Here is a 27,890-nt window from a genome sequence, read left to right as displayed (position 1 = left end):
CTTTGCAGTATCACTCTGTCTGCTGTGATTATATGCTGAAGCCTAGTCTAAGAGCTTTGCCGGCAATACTTTGTGCAAACTTTGATGTTAAAGTAAATAAAAGCTAAAGTCATGACCTGTGCTATTGCAGCAGCTGGTGACCAACATGCTCCCTTTTCCATTTCAGACACTGCTTTACAGCACCTTGCAGAGCTAAGAAAATTAGACATATCGTGTAACAAAGAGATTGGTGGTGGCTTTAAAGACTCAACAGCTCATTTGGCCAGCTTGAAAAATCTTGAAGTCCTTGATCTCCACCAGTGCTGTGTAACAGAAGAGGACATGACCGTTTTGTGTAAGGACATGTTGAGGAAATCCATTAAGAATCTAGGTTTTTACTTCTGAAAATATCTCAAAGGCGTAAGAGATTCTGCCTAACCTTGTCTAGCAGGTCTCAGTACTTTTTTCACTAGGCAGTTCTGCAAGTGCAGTGTGCAGGATAGCCTGCTTGATCAATATGGAATTTTTTTTTTGTTGCTGAATCGAAGGAAAGCTCATAGTGTCTGATCCCGTGTGGAATTAAGGACCTGAATCCACCATGATTCAGACCCATGGTGGGAATATAGAAACTGCTAGCAAGCACGCTTTTTTTGATAATCAGTAATTTTGCAAATAGCCAGGGACAGTTCCCCTGCTGGTATAAATTAGCATGGATCCAAGGTGCATATGTGCATGTAAACGTACTGCCTAAAATTCACTTAGTGAACTATACGTCAAATAGAGTGATGTTAGGAGGTCTTGCGTTGCTGCTGCTGTATGCTTTATAGAAAATCTGAAGACTGCAGGCTCTGGTTTGATTTGGTCCAACTCATAAACAGTGTTAGGAAGAAAAAGAAATTTCCCATTTAATCAGTGAGACAGTTTATTTTTCTGTGTGCATTATCGTAACTTTTTGGCATTGGTTCTTACTCTGTAGGACAACAAAAATTCCCATGACTCAAAGCCTATATTGCCCACATATCATTTTCCATCATGATAAAGAAGGTAATCTGAAAAGCTGCTGCTGAAGCGTTGGGAAATATTAACCATTACTAATAGCAATCATGTTTTATTTTTAATTTATTGACTAATAGAGAGTAATAACATTAATACAAAGGAGTTTCAGCCAGCAGTGAAGACATTTGGAAATAACCCCCATCTCATTTAATGTTAAATTCCCTACCTCATTTAGAAATTTTCAACAGGAAGCAGTGTTCTGACAACCTTCCACAGAGTAAGTAATACCTAATTTCTTAAACATTCTTACTGAAAATGGCATGGCTATTTATGGACTAAAACATTACTCACCATAAATTTGAGTGTCAAAACTTGGCCTTGACTTTTGGATTGATTTATAAAGAAAAGAAATTATGTCAGGGAAATGTACAACTACATATTTTTTCTGGATCGGTGACTGTCTAATAACTATTTCATATTTTTGTAGCCCAGGTGATACCTTTACTCTCCAGTCTTCAAGAGCTGAATTTATCCTCGAATAAAAATGTAGGAGTTTCATCTGATCCTCTTCTGGGCAGGCTCAGGTTTTTACCAAAGTTGAAATCTGTGGCCATCAGCAACTGTGGTTTAGGCGAACAGTCGTTTTCATCACTAGGTAGGAATGGGGTTTTTTTTAAGGGTGTCTCTTTGTGGGACAAAGCGTTTCGCTTTGGCTGAGCTCCAAAGATCATGGTTACACCATACCACAGTCCCAAGTGAAACAGCCTGTGATGAAACCAGTGCTCCATGGGACCTGGTTGCAAGGGAAAACCATTGTCTGTCTTCCCTCATTATACCTGACTGGATTAAGTCCTTTTAGTCCTTTGTTTGACAGCAATCTTCTGTATGCTCACTAATTTTGGAAGAGAAAGGAAAGCATGCTATCATTTTATGCTGTAATTATAGTTTTGTTTTAACACTGCATTTGCAGTTTAGTTAGGTAAAGTTTTGACCGAAGGTTTTTCATCGCACTGCAGCTGGAAGTTTCAGTAGAAACTTTCTGGGATGGAGTTAAGCAATGGGCAATGGAGGAACTAAAGCAAAGGCTGCAGTAGTAGATAAGATACTGTGCAGCCATGAAGAAAAGTCCAACAGGATACGTAAATTCAGCCTCTTTTACCTACTTAATTGCAAATCTCAGTGGATTAACAGCTATGCTGTCCCTTTGATAGGCATGTGATGGCACACAAAAATCTAAGTACGAAGGGATCTGTTAGTTACTGTGGTTTATGCAACTATAATATATTTTGTGCTGTTTAGTAGTGACATTGAAACCTGTAGTAAAACTTGACTGCTTTCAGCAAGCAGTAACAGACTAAACTGGTATGAGTTCCCTGCAGGAAGAGTACTATATTTATATCATTACAATTATGTAAGAGTGACATCATGGAAATCAGTGTTGTCAAAAGGCACAGACTATTTCACCTTGCATGGTGAGTTCACAGCAAAAAAATTCTCTTTACATTGATATAAAATGATTTGAAACAAGCTATTGAATTAAATTGACTGCAGTGGGACAAGACCAAGCCAATAAAAAGACAGGCATGAAACCCCTCCACAGAGTCCTTAAAGATTCCATAGGCAGGCCCTTCTTATATTCTTTTGTCTGGCTTTTACTAGGATAAAATAAGTCATACTAAGCCCAAGTAGGCAGCCTGTGAGGAGCCTATTTACAGGTGAATTGCCGGTGAGGTGTCTGTTGAGGCTGCGTTGTTTTCTCTTAGTAAGCAGAAGTTGCTGGTTTTAATCTTTTCAGCTGAGGCTGCCCTTCACCTTCCTGAACTGGAGATATTAGACCTTTCTTGGAATAAGTGCGTTGGTGGGAACCTAAAGCTGCTTTTGGGAGCGCTAAAGCATGCAACGGAGATTCAAGTGTTAAGACTGAGCAGCTGTAACTTGGTGGCTGAAGATTTGGCACTTCTAAGTACGTATAACATGGTATTTACTAGCAGTCAAGGAGCCCAGGGCATTTAGACCACAATTCAGAAGGGACTTGTTCCATGGGCTGAGCACGTTTTTGCATACATCAAATGAAAAGATGGAAAATACAGCAGTATTTTTCCCAGAAAGGGTTTTCATTTTGCTGAAGTCTGTGTCCCCTGTACATGCACAGTGCAAAAGCTGAAAAGGATAAAATGCAAAGAATCTTCTAGCAGTTTTATCTATTAACACAAAAAAGCAGCACTTAGAAAATGTAAGGCTTGCATCTGTTTTTTATATCAGATATTTAAAGCTGCCTCTGAGAAGTTTTATTTTCCTTCGTTGCTGGTTTTGGGTTCAGTAGAAAATGTATGTGCTGACAGCCAGTAATACAGGCACTACCAGCTCTCAGCCCATTAGGTGTGTTTCTGGAGTCAAACTATTGTGGGAGAATTAAAACAGAAGTATTTTCGCCCACCTCTTAGCAGCTGCTGAGAAATACTGGAAAATGGGAACCTGACGAAGAAATAAATTCTAGGATCTTTTAAAAAACCTGTTTATTTTATAATCTTCCTTGTGATTCTGTGGGCCTGACTCATGGGTTTTGAGTGTCTGAGACTGGCAATAGCTGTGCAGCAGCTATTAAGGTGCTGTAATCTGAAGGCTGGTGAGATGAAGCCTGAATGTTTTTGGCTTTACAAACATCACCCTTCATGGGTGTCTCCTTTGCCAATCATATGTTAAGGATCCCAGTTCGCTTTAGGGTATACTGGGCCCATTACCCTCCCACAGTGAGAGGTGGCTGCTGTAATACTGCCATCTCAACTAACTTAGCTTTCCTCTTTCTAAATCTCCCTGTGTAAAGACTATCTGCCTATTTTAATTGGTGCTTGATATACCCTCCTTCCAATGGCTCAAAGGTTTGCAGGTTGCCATACAATTTTAACCTGATACTTCTGTTCCCTTTGATCGCCTATGTTTTAAATGTGGTACACTCCTTCAGCTGTGATAAAAGTCTTTCTGTGATCAACAGCAATTTTACATTGCTGAGTGGAATCTTGCTGTTTGACTACTGAAAAGCTGTAAATAATATAGTATTAAAATACTACTCTTCTTACTTACAAGCTTTTAAAGCAATTGCCAGCATGTATTAGTTGTGTTTGTGTCTGTCATTTCTTGCAGCATTACTGACGCAGGATGGCCATCTAGCCAGATTACGGAAGCTGGATTTGAGTTACAATAACAACATCTCTGACGAAGGGTGGGTCATTTTCTGTCAAGGCTTAGCAGTATTCAAAGAACTCTCAGAGCTGGATGTCAGTCTTCGCCCATCGTCCCGCCGTGGCTGTGGGACATGGTTCAGCGAGTTGTTAGCAGCACTGACAAAGCTGCCTGCCTTGGCAGAGCTGGGGCTGCAAAGATGGGTCCTTTCAGAATCCCAGCGGAAACGGTTGGAAAGCTTTAATCAAGACAACAAAAGAAACATTCGTTTTGACTGTTGACGGAGGTTGAAGGTTTCTGGAAGGCCTTTCACAAGCAGCACATGAACCAAGTATTTTGTGTCCCTGACTTAGAAGACTGCTGATTTTTTAGTAATCTCATAAGATTTAGTAATCTCATAAGAGCTCATAAAATAGTTCTACAGTTACAGAAAAATGGTTATTTAACCTTCTGGATAATTCCATTTAATAACATACTCTTTCAGATTCTCTGGGCCATGCTTACACTACTGTATATGCTTCATCTTCATGTTGCAAGTACTGCAATGACTGTCAAAAGAGCAATGATGATTTCAGATGGACACACTGCAGGTCTGCCAGTGGAGGGAAGTGGCTGGGGGTGTGCTAATGCAGGTGGGTGGGCAGCAGGAGTGTGGCCTCGTGTATATAAGGAAAATGCCTCTAATGTGAAAATACTTGAAACCTCTGTTTTAAATTTTAGTTTCTTCTCCCCCAAAACTTTTGCCTTTTCATGAATGCATTAAATCTACATAATTCTGAGATTTGGAAAGTATCCCAACAATTCAGGATTGTGTAATAGTCCAGTAAAGAGAATACAGAAGGAGCTGTTCTGACTCTGCTCTGGCCCTCGATGCCATCTCATAGTGTAGATGAGTCCTGTCAGCATAAAATCAAGGTAAGAAACCTTGTTTTTGTTGTTGTGTGGTATCTTTGCATGTCTCGGGCAAGGTTAGATCAGAGACATGTCCTGTGTGGCAGGTTAGATCAGAAACATGTCCTGCTACCTTAGCAAGGATTTTTGACAAAAAGCAATCCATAAGCATGCTGAATAAAGCTATGCATAGGCTTCAGGATGCTTCAGGGATGTTCCTTTTCATCCTGAGCTGTTTCGGCCTTACCCAGAACGAGCTTTCCATATAGACTCTTTTATGACATGAAACACAAAACTGGACTTCCAGGTCTAAGACTCTCATCTAGAGCGTTATGGAAGCCAGTAGGAGTCCCCGCAGTGCATTCATGCTTCCTGCATTCAGGATTAATCCGTTAACTTTCTCAACACCTTGTGACATAGACAATGTTCTTATCCTTACCCTAAAGACGAAGGAAATAAGCAGTCTGTTACTCAAAGCCACGAGGCAGCTTCTAGCTAAGAGTGCAGCATCCTGCTCTGTGCTCAAGGCTTGTTAGAAAAAACATCAACTTGGGACATGTAAGCGGCTCCTTATTTTTTTTCTTTGATAATTTCATGTTTGGCATTTTATTGTATGTGCTTACATAGAGCGAAATTCTGACATAGTCATTTGTGTCGTGGAGCATGTTAACCCACACGTGAGCTCAAACGCTGCAGTGGGATTATTCGTTGGTAAGGTATTTTAGGAAGTAAAGATATTAGATCTGCCCACTGAGTGAGGAGTCTTAGAGAAATCCTGAGGCAGCTTGAGGGATAAAGTACTGCTCAATTAGCTTTGAGTATATCTACATGCTGCAACGGTCTCCTGGAGGAGAGGCAACAGGATCATTCAGTAGCACTTTCCTAACTTGTTAAGACCCCTCTCAGCAAGTTCTCCCATGCAGGTGCAGATCAATATTCAGCTTTCAGTCCCAGTGACCCTTCCAGCATCAGCTTCTCACCGGTGAAGGTTATAACCTGCAGCTGACCATGCTGTGCTGATGCCTCTTGATTGCTTAATCCATGATTTCATGTGAGGGTCTCCATGGACTTCCTGGTTTGAGTTTCAGTTCCACTCAGAATGCGCTCTTGACTCCCCCAGCTCTGAGAAATTTGATATGAATTGGAGTGTATTCGTCAGAGGTAGCCTGGGATTGCTGCTGTGTGGGATCAGTTATTTTCTACAGAGATCGTCAACCTCTGAAATGAAGCAGAGCCCCTGTTTCATACAGGGCTAACAAGAAAGACTTTCAAGCAGTGTCTTAAACCAGGAGTTATTCTAACGTGGAAGTACCATCACCTCTGTTAAACAGCCTCACACCAACCTCTTCTCTTAATCTCTTGCCTTCCTGTGACTTTATTCCTCAAATCTGCCTCTGGTCCAACTAGAAAATTGATCCTTTATCTGTTCTATGAGAATCCCTCTGAATCACTCCTTTCCCACTTGAACCTCTAATTCAGTAAAGCAGCTGGCCCATGTTTAATGTCCAGTATCTTACTGACTGAACTGGACTTCAGTGTTGGGGTTCTTTGCTTCACCACAGTTGGGTTTCTCATTCTTAGCTCCAGAGCACAGTATGGACTCAATGCTAGCAACCCCTCCGCTTGCTGTTCATGATCCCTTTCTCAGTCTTTAGCCCTCTCATGGTCCTGTTATGCCACTGTTGTGCCGCTAAAAGTTTTTATTAAATCACTTTGTCCTGTCTACCTGCCAGTCTTCCCACGAATCTCTCTCTTCCAGTGATTTCCTCCTCAGCAGTCTCTGGATCATCCTTCTCTCTGTTCCTCTTTGCCTTCACTTAGGGTGAAAAAATTTCACAAGACACCTGCAAACAATTAAACCAGCATCAGTTACCTAGTAAAATGAAAAATCAAACCTGAGCCATCTCCCTTTTCTGCACGCCCAGCTCTCTCTGGCCAACAAGCACATTAATGGATTTCAATATCAATCAGTTCAAGAGCCGGACGGAAGATCGATCCATACCCTTGATGCAGATGTAGCTGCAGCATCCAGAGTACACTGCCTGGAGGTGGAGCTCTATGGAGAGCTGGGTCTCAGTGCCCCTGCCTTCACCACCTCCTTCAGGATGCCACAACCTTCCCTGAGGCAACTCAGACCAGGGGAGGGAGAGCAGGACTGCAGTTCCGACCAGCCAGTTCGACTAAAGAAAAGGTTCTGCTCCCACCCACCTGCGCATTTTGAAGCTGCACAGTGGCTGGTTCCAGTCCTGCTCTGTGCTTTACGTACACTGCAAATAACACCCTGGAGGCGTTTAGAGTTTAAGAGGTAACTGAGCAATACAGAATAAAAACTTGACATCAGATGTCTAGGACAAACAGCTATGTGTAACATGCCTTGGGAAGACATGGTTGCATATAAATTTGGCATGCTAGAATTACAGTTAGGAATGTTTGTCATGGTTCTTTTGAATAACAAAGGTGTTATGACAGGCCAGGGCCCAGAATCATTGCAGAATGTTGCATTCTGCAGACTCCCTGCTTTCAAGTAGGCTTGTCATACACAGACACTTTACAAACTGTCACCAAGCTATCTCGGCGATGAGCTATAACACTAAGGATCTGACAGCTTGCAGTCATTCAAATACTGTAGCTACAGATTGTCAAAACATCGCGAACAGTTTTGCAAAAATGTAGAGATACTTTCAAAACAGCTTTTTACACCTCTGTAAGACAGGGTGGTAATGCAGGTTCTGGTAGAAGTGCATGTATTCTGACTGCCTGGAATCCTCCTCCACATTTCCAAACAAGATACTGATCATTTCTGAATGTAAAACTCTTTAAATAACTGCTAGTAGCTGGGGCCACAAACATTGTTTCACTCTAGATATGGCTGTACCTCACTGGACAATGGATTTCTAAGAATTGCATGTAAAATACTTCAGGATTTAGAACAAAGAACACTTCATTGCACCAGATTCCTACAGATTAATTTCCAATTAATCAGCTGCCTCTATGCTTTGAGCTAACACGCATTCAGAATGAGACATCTCAAGAATATTTCAGAATCTGCCTGACTGAGCTGAGTCAATGTTGACAAAAACCCAAAAACAAACCTCAGAAAATGATGTTTTCATTGTAACGCTCACTGATTTGAAGCTTTAATACTGCTTGTCTACTACTCACTTATGTCTGCTCACATTTACCCTTGTAAATGAAGAAAGCTCTGTGCAATTTACTGCCCAAATACCACTTTCTTGCTTTTGATCCTTTCACAGGTTTCTCTTTTCCCTTTCCTTTTTCTTTCTTTTCCTTCTTTCTTTGTTTCTTTAGATTCTTAAGTGTTGAGAAAGGTCCAGTCGCCTTCTGGTTCATCAGCCCATGCCACAGACTTTGGATCTGAAAAAGAGAGGAGAACAATCTGAATACCTGGAGAAAAAGCTGCGTGGAACAGTATTACTGGTGGATATTCTTGATGCAAAAAGCCAGGCACATTGTGGTCTCTGAAAAACCCTTTTATCCTGTATTAGACTACATTGTTTGCAGCTAAGATAGACTGCCAGCTACCTGACTTCTTTTACTGTGCATTATTTTTTTCAAGAGGAATTTCTTACCAGGAGGATGCTAACAATGTAGTCCTCCAGACCCTTCGATTAGAATAGTAAATGATCATGTCTACACATCTTTAAATGTCACTTTTTAGTTCAGAACAGTTTGGGAGAAATAGAGTAGTTCATGAAGAAATTACAGACATTAGAGAAAGAGACAAATAATTCAGGTTCAGAAGAATCAAAGACTGAGGATTTACCTCTCCTTTCTTCTTGCCCTGTATTTTTTCTGAGCAAATTAATTCTGTGGCCCACTGGTGACATAGACTGATGTTCTTTGGGGGAAAAAAAGCAACACAAAAACACACAAAAAATGTGTTTTGTTCAATGTATTTGTGCAATGAAGCTTCAACTCTGCAGTCAAAATACAGTCAGCAAGAGTGAAGATGCCACCTGCAGTTAGTTTCTTCTTTGGGCAATGCCTTGTCTTAGAGGATCTGACCTGTTAGTAAAACACCCTAACCGTTCCCCTTCTGCTGGACAAGGAACTAAGGGAAACTCCCTTGCAAGCTGTAAGGGCTGTTCTGTGTTTGCTGACTGTGACCTGGTGGGGCCGTGACAACCTTCTGGTACGTTTTTGAACGATGCCCGGTGCTGTATTTCCTGATGGTTCCCTATATCCTACCTTAACATAATAATAGAAGTACTGCTTTGCTGTAGCCAATGCAAAGAGTGGTTTAAGATGTTCTTGATGTTGCACAGAGAGTTATTGTTTTAGGTTGTTCTGCAGAGTATCTATTACTAAACCCACAGCTTTTTATGTGTATTGTGGTGACTTTCTTAGCACCACTGCTACAACTTATTTTTCTGTAAGTATTCTCAGATGGCAGATGTCCCCTGACAACACGCTCCAGTTTGAGTGTCTGTCACACGGTTTCCATCCACAAGAACCAACTCCAGCTGCTGAAGACTGTCCAAATCCTCAGGTAGCTGGGACAGGTGATTGTTCTGAATGAGCAGTTTTTGCAAACCTGAACACACAAAGCAGCTGCAGCACAAAGAACAAATGATGTGGAGCATCCCCGCGTGCTCCTCAAAACAGCACATGGATGAGGAACAAACGATTTGGTCTGTGCATGTAATGAATGTGTGTATTGAGCATCTCACCACAGCATTCCAAGTTCAAAGGATCCGCTCCCAAATACAGAAGGATGGGACTCAAGCTCTCCTAGCAAAGCATTCAATTCACTAGTTGAAGACTACTCTCCTGGTAGCCAGGTGGCCGGATTCAGCTTTCAAAAGTCCTGCTAATTAGCACACCAACAGTGCCAGTGAGCTGAGCCACACAGAGATGGAATGGAGAACTGGGGAAGATGGAAAGACTGGGCTGAGGAGCACCCCTAGAGACCCGGTTCTTCACCACCCCCCTGGAGTCACTGGTGCTGACCCAGTGGGTCTATCACATCAGGGGATCTGCTTCGAGCTGAGCTCTGGGAAGCACCTTTTTCCCCAGACCTTGAGGCTGAGGTAGGTCATGAGTGAGGAACTCGCATCCATGTGCCTTGGGCACAGCACTTTCCCCACCCTCCCAGTTCCTAACTATTATTGGCTCCCTTGCAATTAGAGGATGAGCTCTGAAAGATGTACTGCATTCCTTCCTTCCCTCCCTCCCCCTTCCAAAACTAGGGTCCGTAAGGCCATGAACACCAAGACTGTTTTTCACCTTGTACTTGGCAGACAGACTGCAGGAGCTGTTGAAAGAAACTGTTGCAACAGTCAAGTATTTTCAAGTAGGTCAATGAGCTGATGGTTGCAGGCAGGTACTCCAGACAATTATTCTCCATGTAGTTCTTCCAGTTTCTGCAAAATATGTGTGCGTAAGTTTTAATAATTAAAGCATTTTTCCTTAGCTTGGGATATAATCAATGTAGAGAGAATATTAGGAAGTGCAGAAGTAAGGTTTATAAACGGAAATGCTATTGGGATGACTACTAAATTCAGAGAGAGAACATTGTTTCAAACTCTACGTTTTGATATTATCCCTACTGTGACAGCCCTGGCCTGATGCTGCACCACGTACCTAAAGAGACAAGGAGAACCTTCAGTCCCGCATTTGGAAGCAGCTGGAGTCCATCGAAGTGTCATGCTGCAGCACACCAAGATCTTCCCCCTTCTATTGCTCCTACCTGCAGTTTGCTGAATTTAATTCCTGTATCTTGTCCCAAATACAATCTCTCTAATGACTCCAGGAGAAAGATACTGAATTGGTTTTCAGATCAGCTAAGGCACTTCAAATTTGTCAGTTCTTTCACCTCCACAGGTACCTAGACAGAGTCATTAAAAAGATACATTATGTCAATTAAACAGTAATCTTTGGGATTTTGTTTTTAGGAAAAAAATCTCCAAGAAAATGCTGTGAAGCTGCATTACTGTTGATGGATGAACACAGAATAGTCCGCTCGTTAATATAACATTATACCTCACCGTATGGTGGAAATTTTGGCAAAAAAAAATCCAGGTTGTTTCCTCTGCTGGAAGGACTTCTTATGGGGTTAATTTTATTTCTTAGCAGAAACATCAGTCTGCTGCTTTATTTCCTTTGTATACACAGTGCAAGGGAGAGTAATTTAAATGAATGAAATCTGAAAGTGATTCTTTTGCATAAATTACTGCCTCTGTAAATGTAATCTTCAGGAAGAAAATTGCACAAGTGAAAATCTCCTTGGAGAAGAAGCAGAGCATTATATAAAAAGGAAAGGTGTATTCTGGACCCTAAAATGAGCACATCCATTAATACTGTCACACTTAGAACAGCACAACTTGAGGGTACATAATTGTTCATTATCAAATGAACAGCAAACGTTAATTGTGTTAAAGGCATTAACAGTATGACATCCATTTTTCAATTGTCCTCTGCTTTGTTTCAGTTGATGATGTATTGATTCTATGCAAATGCAGCACTCATTTTCCAGTGTACGCAGAAAAAAAGATGCATAAAGACTGAAGCAGTCCCTCCAGTCAGTATTCCTTCTTTATGATTCAACACAAAGGTCAGTGTTTCCACCTTCCTGCTTTTTTTCACCCTGACTGAATACTCAGATGTCAGTCATAATGAGTAACCCAGGCTTAGGTGCGTACCAGGTGGAACATGCCTTCTCACTGTACTAGGGAAAGGTGGCACGGGGTTGTAATGAAGAACTTAGATTTTGCAAAAGGGAGGTATCAATAAAATAAAAATGAAAACAAAGGAACAAAATACCTCCTGTACCTGATTGTCACCCAGGGCAAATACTTCTGTTTTTTTCACAGTGTACATTCCTTTAGGAATATCATCAAAGCAGTTTTCACTCAGATCCAGTATCCTGACACTGGTTAATCTGGTAAAGAACCTGGCTATCTTGTGCAGTCTGGTGTTCCTTAGATAAACATGTGAAAGGGCTGGCCAGCAGCAGACCGGCTGTGGGAACGCCTCCAGGCTGATAGCAGAAGGTCTGAGCACTCTCATTTCAGTGAGATTCTTCAGACCTGGGGGAAACTTGTGCAGGAGATTGTGAGACTCAGCACAGCCAACTTTTGGCAGTGTTACAGTGTAGGAGGAATGGAGGATAAGTTATTAAAAGCTAAAAATAGCTTAAGTAAATTTGTCCAAAAGCCTCCCTCTCCTGGGATAAGACTGATTAGATTTTGTTCCAGATCTATTATTTCTAAATTAGCAATATGACAAGGCTCCTCGGGGAAAACATTCAAGTCTATTTTTCTGGAGGCAAATTTCCTTCAGTTTTGTCAGGTTCCCTGTTTCTTTAGGCAGACACTGAAGGCTGTTGTCAGAAAAGCCACACAGTTCAACATGATGGAGGTATTCACAGATCTGCACTGGGATTTTGTGCAAGTTTGTTTTATAGAGCCTGAGCTGATGAAGGGACTGCAACTGGCCAATAACTGGCAGCAAACTACAAGAGAGGGGATTGTTGCTTAAATCTAAGCTAAGAAGACTTTTTAGCTCTCCCAGTTCTTTGCATATGTCCTGTATGTGATTCTGATCCAAGTAGAGGACATTCATGTGCCTCCAGTGATTGATGTCTCTGGGGACGCTTACAATCAGGTTCTTTTCCATGTGCAGCTCTTCCAGATATTCTAGACTTGGGACCCCTGGTGTGATGGTTGTTGGCTAAATCAATGAAAAATATCTTGTCTGTGATGTGTCTGGGAGAAAGGGCTTCATTCTCTGGCACTTCATTCACTGGTATTTCTTATGCAGTCTGATCATGGTCATCCCCAAAACCAAGAGAGTCAGCTTTGGGACTATGAGTGCCCCTGCACTGGCCTCCTGGCTCTGCTGAGACTCAGCCCTCTGTGCTCTGGTTAGGAGAGAAAAAAATTCAAAATCAACAGCACTCAATGACCTTCCTATGCTAAATGAATACTGGCAGAATTCAGCATTTAGGAACAGGTTCTAGTCTCAATGGTGTTCATAGAGACCAAATCCTGCAGTACATACAGCAGGACCTTATCTTTGAATCCCAGTGCATTCTGAAGTGCCCCAACAGCCAAATTCTGCTGGACAAAGCAACCTCCTTGAGTCTTGAAATCTATATTTACAAACACTGAGAACTGTCTTCATCGGTGCTGGTTGTAAAAAGCTGCAAGAGTCCCATTGTAAAAGAAGTGGCACCTTCACCTAACACCTGGTGGCTTCTGAGCCAGAGAGACACCAGTGAGTCCGGTATGGATAACCCCCGGAGCTGTACTGCTACCAGATATGAAACAGCAGGAGTTGGGAAGGGGCGACTAGATGGCCTGAAGGAATGATAAGAAGGAAAGCAGAGACTGAGAGGCAGCTGTCAGTCATCTCCCACCTGATGACCTTTTCGCTGCTGCCGTAACTATGCTGGGAGGAGGCTGGGTTTCCAGAGACGGGTGCTTTCCAGGTGCCACCAGGACGAGGAAAAGCTGAGTGACCACCATGGGGAGAGACCCACGCTGGGCTTCCCGGTCTAATTCCACTGTTGCATGAGGGTATTTTCTTTTATATCGGCTCCGAGTTCAGCACCGAGCTGCAAGCCCCACACACTGGGACAGGAGTGCATGCGACCCCAGCCCGCCCCCTGCCACCTGCACTGAAGTCTCTGGGAGGTTTTATTTGGTGGAAAGGACCAGCGCAGGTACCTTTGAAGTAACTGCTAATCCGTGTAACCACGGAAATTTTTGCAAAGGCTCCTCGGAGACCGTGGGCAGACCACAAAGTAAATGCTCCGGGGGTGAGCTGACGAGAGTCCCCACCACAGCCGCGGGGAGGGCCAGCACCGCCGGGCCTCCTGCCAGCCCGCCTGCCTCCTGCCTGCGCCCGGCAGCCCTTGGGAACGGCTCCATCGCCAAACACCGTTCCCCTTGGAGCAGCCCAGCTCCGCGGGGCAGTCATGGCGGGTTGGCGTGGGTGCCGATCGCTCAGGTAGGCTGTGGAGGGTGCAGCCCAGCTGCTCCGTGGGGAAAAAGGACGTGCCTGTATGGATATTAATCCTCTGTTAGGGTAGATCCTATGCGAGGGCGGATCAGAAACACATCCACAAATCCATGGTTTTGCCTTGTGCTTTGCCTGTCTGTATCTATCTGTTATTCTTGTGTTGCATACCAAGAGCTGTAACCCTTTGCAGGCCAAGCCCTTTTTTATTGTTATGCAGAGCCCAGCACAACAGCGCTTGGGCCCGCGGTGATGTTGCTAGGCTGCCGTAACCATGCGATCATGTTTTGTTTTCCATCAGGTCATGTCGGTTCCTCCAGATCTTCACCAGCGCTATGTGCAGGCCTGCCAAAACTTGGGCCAGCCTGAAAACCCCTTCATTGCTCATGTGTTTCAAGAAGCTGATAAAAATGATGAAACGTAAGGAAATAAGAAACAGCATGTTTTCGATACTTCTGAAAGCTTTAAACAAGATAGCAGGACAAGGAACTGAACAATGAGAAAGTTTGTGCAGTTTCAGGCTTAAACACAAATCATGTTTAGCATTTACTGCTGAAGTTCTGGTTTGACTCATCTTGACATCATCTTGGCAGAAGTTTGTAGCCATATATCCCTTCTGGGCAGCTTTACAAGCAGTGAAATCAAAACAAAGTGAAAAATTTACAGGATGGTGCCTTTGTGTCCCTTAAAGAAGCCAAACCCAGTGTCTAGTCATCTTAACTGCCAGCCTTTTGTCTTGCTCCTGTATAAAAAACCCTTAGCTGCATCCAGTTAGCTTCCAGCTGGTAACGCTTTCCTGAACTGTCTCTGAGTCCTGCCAAGGTATTAACCACCCAAACTCTCTCTCATCATGTGGCTAGGTAAGGCTTCCTCTCATGGATGCTTCTGGGGTAAAAGTTAATAGCCCTTTGGAGAGAAAACCTGAGAAATACAGCGTAGGGAAAGGGTTTGTATAAGTTTTTGATCCTGAGGGCAGGACAGAGTAAATAAAGGGAGCAAGTAAAAAAGGAGATGATGAGGAAACCTCCAGGATAGTCTTTGTTTCTGTCTGCCTTCCCCTCACCTTGCTTCTTCCTGCTTTCTGTGTATGTGTGCTCTTGCAGCTGTGCAGTGTCTTCAGAATATCAAAAAGGACAGTGCTGAGGTACAGCTTGAAACATGTCATCTGTCATGGTGTTACCAAAGGTAGTGGCAGCAGGTAACTGCAGGTAAACACACCAGCGAGGGCAAGCATGAATACACTTACCTGGAGAGAGAATTCATTTTTCTGTATCATTATACTCCTCCCCATGTTCTTACATTTTTATCTTGCAGCAGATGGACAAAAGGGATCACATTAAAAATAGCTGGAAATAATCATCTAGTGCCTGTGCAGAGAGTTACAGGTGACGATCTTCAAGTTCTTGCCTCTGTCTTACGTGACACTGTATTTGTCACAGGTAAGCTTGTTTCATGTGTGTTTGAAATCGCTGTGTGAATATAAGAAAACATCAGCAGTGTTGATTTCAGCTTTAGTTCAGTTTTATTTCTTTTTGTTTAGAGATCAGTTAATTATAGATACGTGTCTGTCATATTCTCCATCTTTTTCAGGTTTGGATCTTAGGTGTAACGTGTTGACTGATAGTGGAGCAAAGAACGTGGCAGCATTCCTCCAGGTGCCAAAGTGATGTTTATCTTTCAGCAACTTGTAATTTATTTGGTTAGGATAATATTTGTATGTGGAGTGTTGGAGAGAAGAATGCATTGATTTGGCAAAATCCCATTAATTTTGACTTTCACATCAAAATCCACCCTACTAGAATCTCAGATTGTATTCTCTGGGGAGATTTTTAAATTTCTGGTAGAAAACTGTCAGACATTTGGCAATGAGGTCCGGGAGACAGAAGAGTGGAATAAACCATGGGGCTTTTAGGCTTACAGTTCAATTCAATAAAGGAGGCAATGGTAGTGTCAAGTGTGCCAGGGTCTTTGTTTAGATACTTTATCATCTCTGTTAGCCTTTTTGTAGGTCTAAACACAGGAAACTTTAATGCTGCTTTTTGCCATTGTAAGCACTAGGACACAGGCAGAAAACGATGAGTTGCCACTTGGTTCCTGTGTTCCTGCAGCTTGGGGAGTGCCAGTAAGTTCACAAAATGCCTGAAAGTCTGCGTCTGAGCTTGACCACCTGCCTCGTTTGGTCACACTGAGCACATGGGTTCCTAGGTGGTTTCTGTAAGCCTAAGAGGACCTTCAAGCTACAAGTTTTTCTGCCTTTCTCTCATCATCTGACATACTTTCTTTAACTACTCTAAATCAGGGGCTGCCTGAAATGCAGTGAGGGACAGAGGTTTTAAATACGTGTATGATGCATCTCCTTTTTGAAAAATGCAGGCATGATCTGGGAAGAAATCTCACTACTTTCTGCTTTGTTTGTTCCTAAGGAAAATTCCACTCTGCGGTACCTTAACCTGATGTTTAATGATATTGGCACAAGTGGAGCAGAGCTGATAGCAGGAGCGCTCCACGTGAGTATTTGTCTGGGAGTTTTAGACAATGGCATCAAGTTTGATATTTTTGCTTTTGATAAACAGTGCTAGCTGTCCTGCCAACCTCGGAGCGGGCTGAAAGGGCCCTCTGTTTTCCACCATTCAGCATTTTGCTCTGTCCCAGGGATCCCTTGTTTTCCCAGGGCAGACTTCAGGAATCAGGTTCCACAGGAGAGAAAGTTGCACTGTCCTGCCATTAACACTTCATTATCACAGCTGGAGTTTGCTGTGTGAAAAATGCCAAGCTATGCTATAGGATAAATAATGCCATCGGTTTTCCCTTTTTTTTTTTTTTTTGGTTTGTTGTTGTTTGTTTGTTTTGTCGTTTTATGTGTTAAATTTGCTTGTACGTTGACATCAATATTTGTCATGATCCAGGATGTCTGAGACATGTTTTCAAAACTTTCCCTTACAGCAGCAGCATAAAAACAAGTTTGTTATTTTTCAGGTGGTTTCCCAAGGAAATGGGGCCTATGTGTTGTGTCTGTGAAACGACACTCACATGAGCTCTTTCTTCCTCCTTCATGGGCTTCAAACCAAATTGATTTCAACTGCATTTGACAGGCCTCCAGAACCTACGGCGGTACTCTAGGTTGTACAGCCCTGTACTCTAGGTTGTACAGCCCGGGGTGGCAACGCCCCAGGCTGGGTGTGCAGCCCCGGGCAGCGTTTGCGGGGTTTGCTGAGCAGGAGGGTGGCAGGTCCTGAGCACCAGCCCCTTGGCTGCTGGGCCGGGCGGGGGGGGGGATCCGGGGTGAAGGGGGGGTGTTACCGAGGAGGAAGATGCTGTAGTAGATGCCACACTGCAGTGGGGGAAGGGGTACTGAGGACACGTGGAAGACATAAAAAGCGTATGAAACCAGGCTTCAATAGTTCTGCTGCTCACAGAACTACTCATTTTGTAATCTTTAACTTAATCAACCATCATCTCTGGTAGTCAGTGATTATGTGGTACTGAGGAATTAAGAGTAAAAAGTTACTCTGCATTGCATTTGGGGCTTTAATAGTTAAATAGCTATTTCCTACCCATTGAAATTCTGTGATGGGTGAGGGGAAAGATGCTGACTTTCCTAGATGTCTGATCAGAACCTTACATTACCAGTGAAGTCACCAGTCCTGCAAAGACTTACACACTGGTTTGACTTTGACTGGTCATGTGATTTAAAAGATTATGAAAAAATAAAGCAGATTACTTTCTTGTTTAAAATACACTTACTAGATTAAAATCAGTTTTGATATCATTTGCATTTCAGATGTCAACTTAGGCAGAAATATCTGCCTGGATTATTTTTGTGACTATGAAATTTGTGAACCTGGGAGAAACAAAAGGTTTGAAATACTGGAGTTTTGCTTCCAGACTCTCATGCTTTTGACTCCTCTGAGGGGAGCCTGAGCCAACTGCTTAGTCAGTGTCATCACTTAGACACAATTCTTCTGGAGGGTTGTTTTGTTTTTGTGTGACAACCAGCGAGATTCACAAGGAAAAGGACAGTGTTGTTTATCAGGCTGTTTGAAAGGAATTTTTTTTTTTTTTTGTCTAGAGGAATAAAACTCTTGTGTATATGAGAATGACTGGAAACAAAATAGGCAACAAAGGTGGGATGTTTTTTGCTTCAATGCTACAAATTAACTCAACCTTGGAGAAGCTGGATCTTGGAGACTGTGATATAGTGAGTAACCCAGTAAAATTATCATCAATGATGTAAGTCTTTCAAGGGTATCACAAAGGTCCTGCAGTGCTTAATCAGGGGGGAATGCCATCTTTTGTCATTGATTTTACATTTTGTGATAGCTCCAGGTAACACAATGTATAATATGGCAATGCATACTTGGAAAGGCATGTTGCATAAAGCACCTGTGAAGTCATTAACGGATGATGTATTATTGCCACAATGTCCCTGGGAATTCAAGTGCTTGGCTTTCAGATTTTCTGAGGTTTGCTTCTGCTGTTCATTTTTCTTATGCTGTCTAAGCCCTGTGTAATTCATGTTGAGGGAAGGACTTCTTATTCCCTGGAGGTTCTTTTCCTTCTTAAGTGTGTGGTGCTGTTGACGTGCGGAATTAGACTCTATAACTCGAAAGTTATAAAGTAGGTATGTTTATTGCGCGCAGATGCACGGGGGATCGCTCCTCCACAAGCGTGCATACCCGAAGTGACGAACCATCCCACATTTATACAATGAAACAAATGAATATTCAATTAGCGCCTATACATATTCGTTACCTAAACCCCGCTTCGTATGTTAATTAGCTTATCAGTCCGTTTCCTGGAATGTGGTGGTCTTGCAGGTTTGTAGGTGATTCATGTTCTTGTGACCATCTAATCTTTTTCAGCAAGGAAAGGTGATTCATGTCCTTGTGACCATCCAATCTTCTCCAGCAAGGAGACTTAGCACTCCCTCCCTCTAGATAGCATTTGAATGTCTCTCATCTTCTCTCATTCTCTTTTAAATAGCCCCTTTTGTTAGAGAAAGAAGGGCAGGCGTCTCCCCTTTGTTAGAGGAAGAGGGGCAGGCGTCTCCTCAAAAACTGTAGTTGTCTCCTCAGAGCTGTGTGCCTATGTGACCAGACACCGCACCCATGACTAGTCACCATACCCGCATTTCCGAGTAGACATATACAATCACAGTCGGTGTTAAGCGTCCCCATTTCACACTATTTCTCCATATCAATCCCCCCTTTTTATTAAATTAAGTAAATTCTTTTACTTAAGCAGTCTTCCCGAATGATATAAAGCATCATACATAAGTGTTACCCTTTTAAACATTCTCCAAACCCACAAATAGAACATAATGGTTAGTATTAAGGAAATTCCTAAACTGATCAGTAAGATCACAATGGGGTGTACCATAGTGTTAAGAATTCCTGTTGCAGAAGGTGACCAGCCAAAGAGAGTATTCCACCAATTATGGTTTCCATCCTGTTCTACCTTTTTTTTTTTTTAAAAAAACTTTCTTGATCACCTCTATATCATGATGGATCATAGGGTAAAGTTAGATGTAAAATAATTTGAATATTGTGCAGTCTCCTTTATCTCCCCATCTACAGTTATTGTGTTACACTTAGTTCTCAAACACGCACATCCCTTCCCTGCATATATAATTACTGTTTTCAAGTTTGCATTTGGTCGGGCCTCGAAATGGCATATTTTCTGATCTGTATCTAAACAAGTATCCTGGGCCATTATAGTATTGCTTTCACAGAGGAAGCCCTGCTGTTCTCGCATAATACAAGATTCTAAATCTACTGTTTGCCACTTGTCGCCTATCTTTCTGGCCCATGTTCTATGTTCAAAAGGGTATAGGAGCACCCCATTATGGTTAATTCCAAGGGCTACAATGGGGTGTATGGTAATTATTACTGCATTATGTATGGTTAATACAAAAGCTGTGATTGTGTGTGTGTTGGGGTCATAGGTAAAGTTCACCATATTCCACCATGACTGGAGTTTTCTTTCTACTTCTGTAGCATTGTCCCAAACCATCTTTCGAATTTCCGTAGGAAATATGCCTTCCTCTCCTTCTCTTATTATGGATGCAGCTATTGATTGCATCCACATTTGGGCTTGCATACAACTTAGAGCCAGGGCGACGTCGTCCTGTAAACCACCTAACGCCTTAGTGATGAGTTGATGATCTTCCATGTTTATTTGTTCCCACCTGGGGAGTACCTTCGATATCAACCATTGGTGCGCCCCTAATGCCAATAATGAAGATTTTAGTGGTTGTTGTAGTTTTGATAGATCGGCCGTGGTGGCGGCTAGTTTATTCATTATCACCTCTGAGTCTATGGAATTTAATACTCCGAGTCCTGTTCCCAATATTCCAGTTACATCTCTCACTATTCGGTTTCGATAAATATTTCCTCTTTTTCTTAACCAAGTTGTCCATCCCTCATAAGAGGTCCGTAAGAAGGGGGAACAGGATGGCTTAACATCAGAAACATTGACTTGTATTTGTAACTCTATTCTTTTAAACAACATTTGTTGCTGACCTGTATTTCTGATTGCATATGGTCCAATTGTATAAATTTTTGGATTTGGTTTAGTTAACTTAAGATCAAGCGTTAATGGGGTTGTTGTAACTGTGGTGGTGGTAGGAACAGTGGTTAGCATGATTGTTATTTTGATCTTATAAGTCAGAGCTGTTCTTGGGGATTCCTTTCCTAGGCATATTATAAAGATGGGCTCGGTTAAGGTAAAATTGTGCCAACATTCCCGTGAATTAAAGCACATGGCTGTATTTAGAAGGGTAAATTCCTTATCTACCTTTCTGACATTAATCAGGGTGTCTCCTGAAATCTTGGTGTTATCTTTTTCATTATACGTTTGACACCCTACTTTTATCCTATCTCCTAATTTTCCCCATAATCGGTCGACTTTGTGTACATCCTCCCAATCCCATTGATTCTTTTGGTACACCTCATTTTCAGAAAAAACCACCATAGCTAGTTTCGTCTTTGAGTCCACCTTTCCCATTATTCCAGTGTGTTTTTTCTGGGCATGATTCCAAGGCCAGTTATCAGGCTCTTGGTTGTAGGCAAGAGAGAGGGTACAAAAAAACACAAATGGTTTAAACCCACTATTGATCATTTTAAGAATCTAAACGTTCCTCATATATACATATAAAATCTGTTTTGATCAAAAATATCTTTGTTTGAGTTGGGGCTTACTGATAACAAGTTGGGCAAGACTGGCCACTGGCTCAGTCCCAGACTCTTTTGTTCTATATTGTTTGTTGTGGTGCCCTTCCCATATGGTGGATCCACAACCGCTCAGGTTCACTTACTTGCCACCCACATTGTTCCCATTTGTCCGAGTAAATTTGAGTTTCAGTTCTTTTTTATCTGGGGTTACTTTCCACAAAGTTGCAGGGGCTTTCTTGATCCGGGTATGGTGAATCCAAGAATTCTGTCCCTCAACCTTGATTGCAGTGTAGGTGGTGAGTAGGACTTGAAAAGGTCCGGTCCACTGTGGTTCCAGGGTTTTATCTGTAAAACACTTAACGTATACATAGTCCCCTGGTCGTATATCGTGAACAGGTCCATCCAGACCCCTACTGCGTGTTCCCATCACATGCTTCTCAATTCTTATTAATTGTTTGTTTAGTGCCACCATATAGGAAGTCATTGTTTCTTCACCAGTCTGTGAAGACGTCCCCTTTTGTACCCCATAGGGTCGTCCATATAAAATTTCAAATGGGCTAAGCCCCTCTTTTGCTCTTGGTCTAGTTCGAATTCGTGTAAGAGCTAATGGCAAAGACTGGGGCCAAGTTAGATTTGTTTCTTGACCTAACTTGACAATCTGTTGTCTGATTAGATGATTCATCTTTTCTACCTGGCCACTCGATTGTGGTCGGTATGGGGTATGTAATTGCCAATCTATTCCTAGATGGTGGCTGATCTGTTGCATTATTCTGGACACAAAATGTGGTCCTCTATCCGAGGACATTACTGCTGGGACTCCAAACCTAGGTATTATCTCTTGGAGTAGTATTAGTAGTATTTTGGTCACTTCCCGGGCTTTAGCAGTTCTGCACGGGAAGGCTTCTGGCCATCCTGAAAAGGTATCTGTTAGTACCAATAAATATCGATACCCCCCTTTTCAAGGAAGTTCTGAGAAATCAATCTGCCAATGTTGCCCTGGAACATTTCCTTTCCCAATTTTCCCAACTTTGGCCCCTTGGTAATCTTAGGATTAGTCTGGAGACAAAGATCACATTGTTGGGTTACTTGTCTAATAGTAGTATACAAATTTCGTGCTATTATGTTTTTAGTGAGATCCTTATATAGAGCTTCTGCCCCCCAGTGCCTTTTTCTATGTTCTTCCCGAACTACTGACCATACCATGTAGGAAGGAATCACTATTCTCCCATGTGAGATTACAGCCCACCCTTCCTCATTATATGATCCCTCTAGGTCAGAAATCAGTTTGCGATCTTCTTTAGTATAGTCTGGTTTACCTTCTAGAGATATTTGTCCATCGGGTATTAGCGCACCCTCTACCTTGATTGCTTTTCTGGCTGCCTGTTTTGCTTCCCTGTCCGCCAGTTCATTTCCTCTTTCTAATTCTGTGCTCACTTTCTGGTGTGCCTTGATGTGCATAATTGCCACCCTTTCAGGAAGCTGGACCGCATTTAGGAGTTTCAAAATTTCTTCCGCATGTTTGATGATTTTTCCTTGGGAGTTTAACAGTCCCCTTTCTTTCCATATTGCTCCATGAGCATGTACCACTCCAAAGGCATATTTAGAATCAGTCCAAATATTCATAGGTCTTCCCTGAGCTCTCTCCAGAGCTCGAGTAAGGGTTATGATTTCAGCCTTCTGTGCCAAAGTGTCAGCTGGTAGCGGTCCCGATTCTATCACTTCTTCAGAGGTTGTAACAGCATATCCGGAATGTCGTTTTCCATTCAGCATATAGCTGCTCCCATCCATGAACCAATGTTCAGCTCCATTAATAGGAACATCCTTGAGATCTGTCCTACTAGAATAAGTGGCTTCGATTGTTTCTAGACAGTCATGATCGACTGATTCGCCAACATTCCCATTAAGAAACGAGGCCGGATTGACGATGTTTGTAGTCACGATCTCAACATCATCTTGTTCCACCATTATGGCCTGGTATTTTAGGAATCTCTGTGGGGAGAGCCAATGCCCCCCTTTTGTTTCAAGGACTGCAGACACTGTGTGGGATACTAAGACAGTCATTTTCTGGCCCAAGGTAAACTTCCGGGCCTCCTGGATGTTTAGGATGACAGCTGCTACTGCTCTCAGGCAACCAGGCCACCCTTTTGCAGTGGCATCCAGCTGTTTAGAGAAGTATGCCACTGCCCGTCTGTATGGTCCCAAATCTTGTGCCAGTATTCCTAATGCCATTCCCTGTTTCTCATGGGAAAATAGGAAAAATGGCTTACTCACATCAGGAAGTTCTAGTGCTGGTGCCGACATTAAGGCTTTCTTCAGTTCATGGAAAGCTCTGTCTGATTCAGCATCCCACTGAAGATCCTTCTGATTAGCTGCTATCAGGGAATATAATGGTTTAACAAGCAAGCCATAATTACATATCCAAAGCCTGCACCATCCTGTCATTCCCAGAAATGTCTGCAGTTCCTTTACAGTTCGTGGTCGGGGGGCTTGGCATATGGCTTCTTTTCGGGCCTTCCCTAGGACCCATTGTCCGGCACTGATCTTGTACCCTAGGTATGTGACTTGTTGTAACACCACCTGTGCCTTCTTCTTAGAAACCCGATATCCTTGTAGTCCCAGAAAGTTCAGCAGGCTCACAGTCCAAATAATACAAGATTCTTTGGTTCTGGTTGCAATAAGAAGATCGTCTACATATTGTAACACTTTCCCTTCTCCTGACGGTGGTTCCCATAACTCCAAATCCTTTGCTAATTGGTTTCCAAAAATTGTGGGGCTATTTTTAAACCCCTGTGGCAACACCGTCCATGTGAGCTGGGTCTTTCGACCGCTTCCGGGATTTTCCCATTCAAAAGCAAAAATTCTTTGGCTGGCTTCATGGAGAGGGAGGCAAAAGAAGGCATCTTTTAAGTCTAAAACTGTGAACCAAGCTAGGTCAGGTGTCAGGGTGGTTAGTAAGGTATAGGGGTTAGCTACTACAGGATACAGATCCTCTGTTATTTTGTTAATGGCCCTTAAATCTTGAACTATCCTATAAGACCCATCAGGTTTTTTAACTGGGAGGATAGGTGTGTTAAATTCTGACTCACATTCTTTTAGTAGTTTTAATTCTATGAATCGCTCTATGTTTGGACGAATTCCTTCCCTATCTTCCCTTTTCAGTGGGTATTGTTTAATTCTTATCACACTCTGTCCTTCCTTTAATTTTACTATAACAGGTGATGCATTCTTGGCACGTCCCGGTATGTCAATTGCCCATACTCCGGGATATACCTGATCAATAATTCTGGTATCAATTTCCCTTTTTATAGGAGTACTGGCCAAAGATAGGCTCATAACCTGTATGTATTGGTGATCATTAACTTCCAGAGTAACTTCCCCTTTTTTAAATTTGATTGTTGCCTCCAATTGTTCTAATAAGTCCCTGCCAAGAAGGGCCTTTGGGGAATTTGGCATTCTTGTTTGTTTTCTTAGTTTGTACTTTAAAGGTTTCAGGATGTTTTCCTGGTGGCCAGCAGCTCCCACAACTGTAACAAAAAATTATTATTTTTTTTACTGAAGTTCAACAAATAAGTTGGTTTCGTATTCACTAAAATTCCACCTCATACCCATTCCCTGCCCTAAAGGGGCCGTTACGGGTCCTGTTGTACTGCAAATGCTGCAGCAATTGGGGTGACATTGTCAGGTCCCTCAGCTCAATTGTCAGCAACAGCAACCCCCTCCTCCCCACCATCAGGAGGATTCCGGGCAAGAGATGCTGTTCCTGCTCTGCAGGTTACACAGGCCTGCCTCTGCAACAGCAGTTCTGTTTTAACTCTTTCTTACCCTGAATGCAAATCTGCTACTTGTTGCTTTAAGTCTGTGTTATTACATATCAGCCTTCGCAGGCAAACAGCAAACACCCTGCCATGCATCCAGCGTGACTCAGTCGCACCTTCGAGGGGCTACGGGGGTTTGTACAAACTCACCCCAATACTTTAACACTTTCACAAGGTCTTTGATTCTCCACCACCCCCCACCCCCCTCAGGTTTTACATACATTAGTACAAATTTTTATCTTACAACGTGTTTCATTCTGGTTGCTCCACAGAAGGAACCGCAACCTGAGCTTTTAAACACAGAAATTTCAACAAGAACATCTTTCTAGTTTAGGTCTTAGGGTTTTTTCCTATCCTTTTCTAAAGCCATAATCAAAGATCAGGTGATGTTAATCCCGCACTCTTTCTAGTGCTAGTACCATAGGATCCCGAGGGGGTACTAATCCACAGTTCTTTTGCCACTCAGGTTTGTCCTGGAGGACGAAGAACATGTCTGTATACGATACTTCGCCCCATTTTCCCTCTCTCCTCAGAAACAACATTAATCACAGGAGAGTGTTATAATCTAACGTTCCTCCCTCCTGAGGCCATTTCGCATCACTCCAATTTATACAAAAGCCACCACTGATTACAATATTTAATCAATTTCCTTCTATTTTCAGTACCACCATGTCCTACGATATCACTCCAATGTTTTAATATACAACTCAAGGGCGATTTTTCACAGGGCTTACTCCTTCCATTTCCCATTTTACAATTTTAATTACTTTGTTTTTCTCCGGCCGCCTTAGCCACCCAAGGTCGGAAACGCGGATAGAGCTCCTTACTCGTATTGCACTCAAACGCGTGTCTCAAGCACTCTTGCACTCACACTCAGTCAAAATAATTAAGCTATACACGGAAAATCAAAATGCGCATCTCAATCACACCATTCACACTCTCCGGGCAGCCCTCAGTCACACAAGCAGTATGTTATACGGTACCGTGCACTTATGTACAACTTTTAGGAACACTGACAGTTCACAAAGTATGCATTTCAATGAACAATTGCCAAAAAACAAACAACAAACAAAACCCACATTTTTCCTGGTCTTAAGCAGAGTGTTAAGTTTTCCGCTATTTGCCACGAATTACCAGAATATTATTATTTTTCAACATACATTTCATAACTCCAAGTTTTGAACATGTAACAAGACAACACATAGAACAAACAAGACACAGAGCGCTATTTCAGTTGTTATATTCTAGGAATTCCCCAATTCTTAAGACAACCCAATGGAAGTTTTTAGCTTCCCCCTTTTTTCCTACGCAAAAGTTTCCCTTTTACTTTTGCTGTGAGGTCCCTCTTGTTCCTGTGAGATTCCGCCTTATTCCGTCCCGCCCCCCGCTTTCCGTCACGAGGCCTCCGGGCTTTTAGGAATGGCAGTAACCTCGGGTTTGCTCGATCTTCCCTCAAGATCGCTAGCGGCCACCCCTTGGTCAGCAAACCCCCTCCCAAGGTACCTTTCCTCCTGGGGACTACGCTGCGCGCCGGACGTCTCCGTGCGTCTCACCAGCCGCCCCGTTACTAAACATACCGTTTTATCCGCGGATCCAGGGGTTCTCTTCTGCTCCCGGGTGAACAGCTGAGAAGAGGAGGCTCCTCCGAGGAAATCTCCCGGGGCGCGCCTAGGAGCGTCCGCTCCGCAGCTGGTCCCTCGGCCGAGCAGAAATCCTCCTGCCTGGCTCGCCAAAACTGACGTGCGGAATTAGACTCTATAACTCGAAAGTTATAAAGTAGGTATGTTTATTGCGCGCAGATGCACGGGGGATCGCTCCTCCACAAGCGTGCATACCCGAAGTGACGAACCATCCCACATTTATACAATGAAACAAATGAATATTCAATTAATGCCTATACATATTCGTTACCTAAACCCCGCTTCGTATGTTAATTAGCTTATCAGTCCGTTTCCTGGAATGTGGTGGTCTTGCAGGTTTGTAGGTGATTCATGTTCTTGTGACCATCTAATCTTTTTCAGCAAGGAAAGGTGATTCATGTCCTTGTGACCATCCAATCTTCTCCAGCAAGGAGACTTAGCACTCCCTCCCTCTAGATAGCATTTGAATGTCTCTCATCTTCTCTCATTCTCTTTTAAATAGCCCCTTTTGTTAGAGAAAGAAGGGCAGGCGTCTCCCCTTTGTTAGAGGAAGAGGGGCAGGCGTCTCCTCAAAAACTGTAGTTGTCTCCTCAGAGCTGTGTGCCTATGTGACCAGACACCGCACCCATGACTAGTCACCATACCCGCATTTCCGAGTAGACATATACAATCACAGTCGGTGTTAAGCGTCCCCATTTCACACTATTTCTCCATATCACTGTAATGCCTGAAAGTCACCCAGTCCCATAGCTCTGTTGCTCCTTTCAGAGCTCGATCCATAAAGGCCATAAGCACAACAGTACTGAATTGAGCACAGAGGCACCCAATTTAATCTTGGATAACCCGCCACCTCCTAGAATCAGGTGCTGAGACTTTTTACACAGTGCACCTAGGACGAATGGGTCAATCCCTAAGCAGGGTGCTTCCCACTCTAGTCGGTAAAAGCCTGTGGATCACTTCTAAAAACTCATATTTCTTTCCTGGAATTACAGAATTTTCTCCTGAACTAGAAGGGGGAATACCTTCAGAAAGCATGAAGAGTGTTATGAATAGGTAAATGAGGGAAGTGTGACCAGTGTAGGATTTATTTGAAAGCTTAATGTGTTTATGCTTGGTGTAGGGAGTTGACAGAGAGTTGGTTTAAAATGAAATGGCTTTGGGTGTAGACCAGCCTAACTGGAAAGTAACATAAATATAAATTAGTGAGCAAACTAGAAGGAAATAAAATAACCCCT

At 42.8% G+C, this 27,890-nt stretch overlaps 3 protein-coding genes across 12 annotated transcripts in view; 2 read left to right on the top strand and 1 right to left on the bottom strand.

Annotated features, from left to right (window-relative positions):
* LRRC31 (leucine rich repeat containing 31) overlaps window positions 1–9,453 on the top strand; it is a 60,335-nt gene extending 50,882 nt beyond the window's left edge. For all 3 annotated transcript variants that reach the window (XM_080410508.1, XM_080410510.1, XM_080410509.1), the window contains 4 exons: window positions 167–334; window positions 1,463–1,630; window positions 2,771–2,938; window positions 4,117–9,453. In XM_080410508.1, the coding sequence (XP_080266634.1) occupies window positions 167–334; window positions 1,463–1,630; window positions 2,771–2,938; window positions 4,117–4,436 (824 nt within the window). In that variant the 3' untranslated portion in view covers window positions 4,437–9,453. The remainder of the gene's footprint in view (window positions 1–166; window positions 335–1,462; window positions 1,631–2,770; window positions 2,939–4,116) is intronic.
* Window positions 9,454–9,520: 67 nt separating this feature from the next.
* Window positions 9,521–27,890, top strand: part of LRRC34 (leucine rich repeat containing 34) — a 27,589-nt gene continuing 9,219 nt past the window's right edge. For 2 of the 8 annotated variants that reach the window (XM_080410520.1, XM_080410526.1), the window contains exons 1-5: window positions 14,029–14,448; window positions 15,343–15,467; window positions 15,619–15,683; window positions 16,452–16,535; window positions 18,098–18,226. In XM_080410520.1, the coding sequence (XP_080266646.1) occupies window positions 14,303–14,448; window positions 15,343–15,467; window positions 15,619–15,683; window positions 16,452–16,535; window positions 18,098–18,226 (549 nt within the window). In that variant the 5' untranslated portion in view covers window positions 14,029–14,302. The other 6 variants (XM_080410522.1, XM_080410521.1, XM_080410524.1 and 3 more) reach the window with 6 other exon arrangements.
* On the bottom strand, window positions 11,619–13,940 carry LRRIQ4 (leucine rich repeats and IQ motif containing 4; the record flags this gene model as incomplete). The annotated part of the gene is given in 7 exon segments (XM_080408965.1): window positions 11,619–12,128; window positions 12,131–12,152; window positions 12,156–12,311; window positions 12,313–12,733; window positions 12,735–12,820; window positions 12,824–12,829; window positions 13,737–13,940. Coding segments are annotated over 7 exon segments (1,254 nt in total). The 3' UTR covers window positions 11,619–11,769.

The sequence above is a fragment of the Falco punctatus genome, assembly GCF_963210335.1.
Source record: "Falco punctatus genome assembly, chromosome: 13".
In the NCBI taxonomy this organism is placed as follows: Eukaryota; Metazoa; Chordata; class Aves; order Falconiformes; family Falconidae; genus Falco; species Falco punctatus.
Note: the sequence above shows the minus strand (reverse complement) of the source record. Positions and strands in the feature narration are given on the sequence as shown.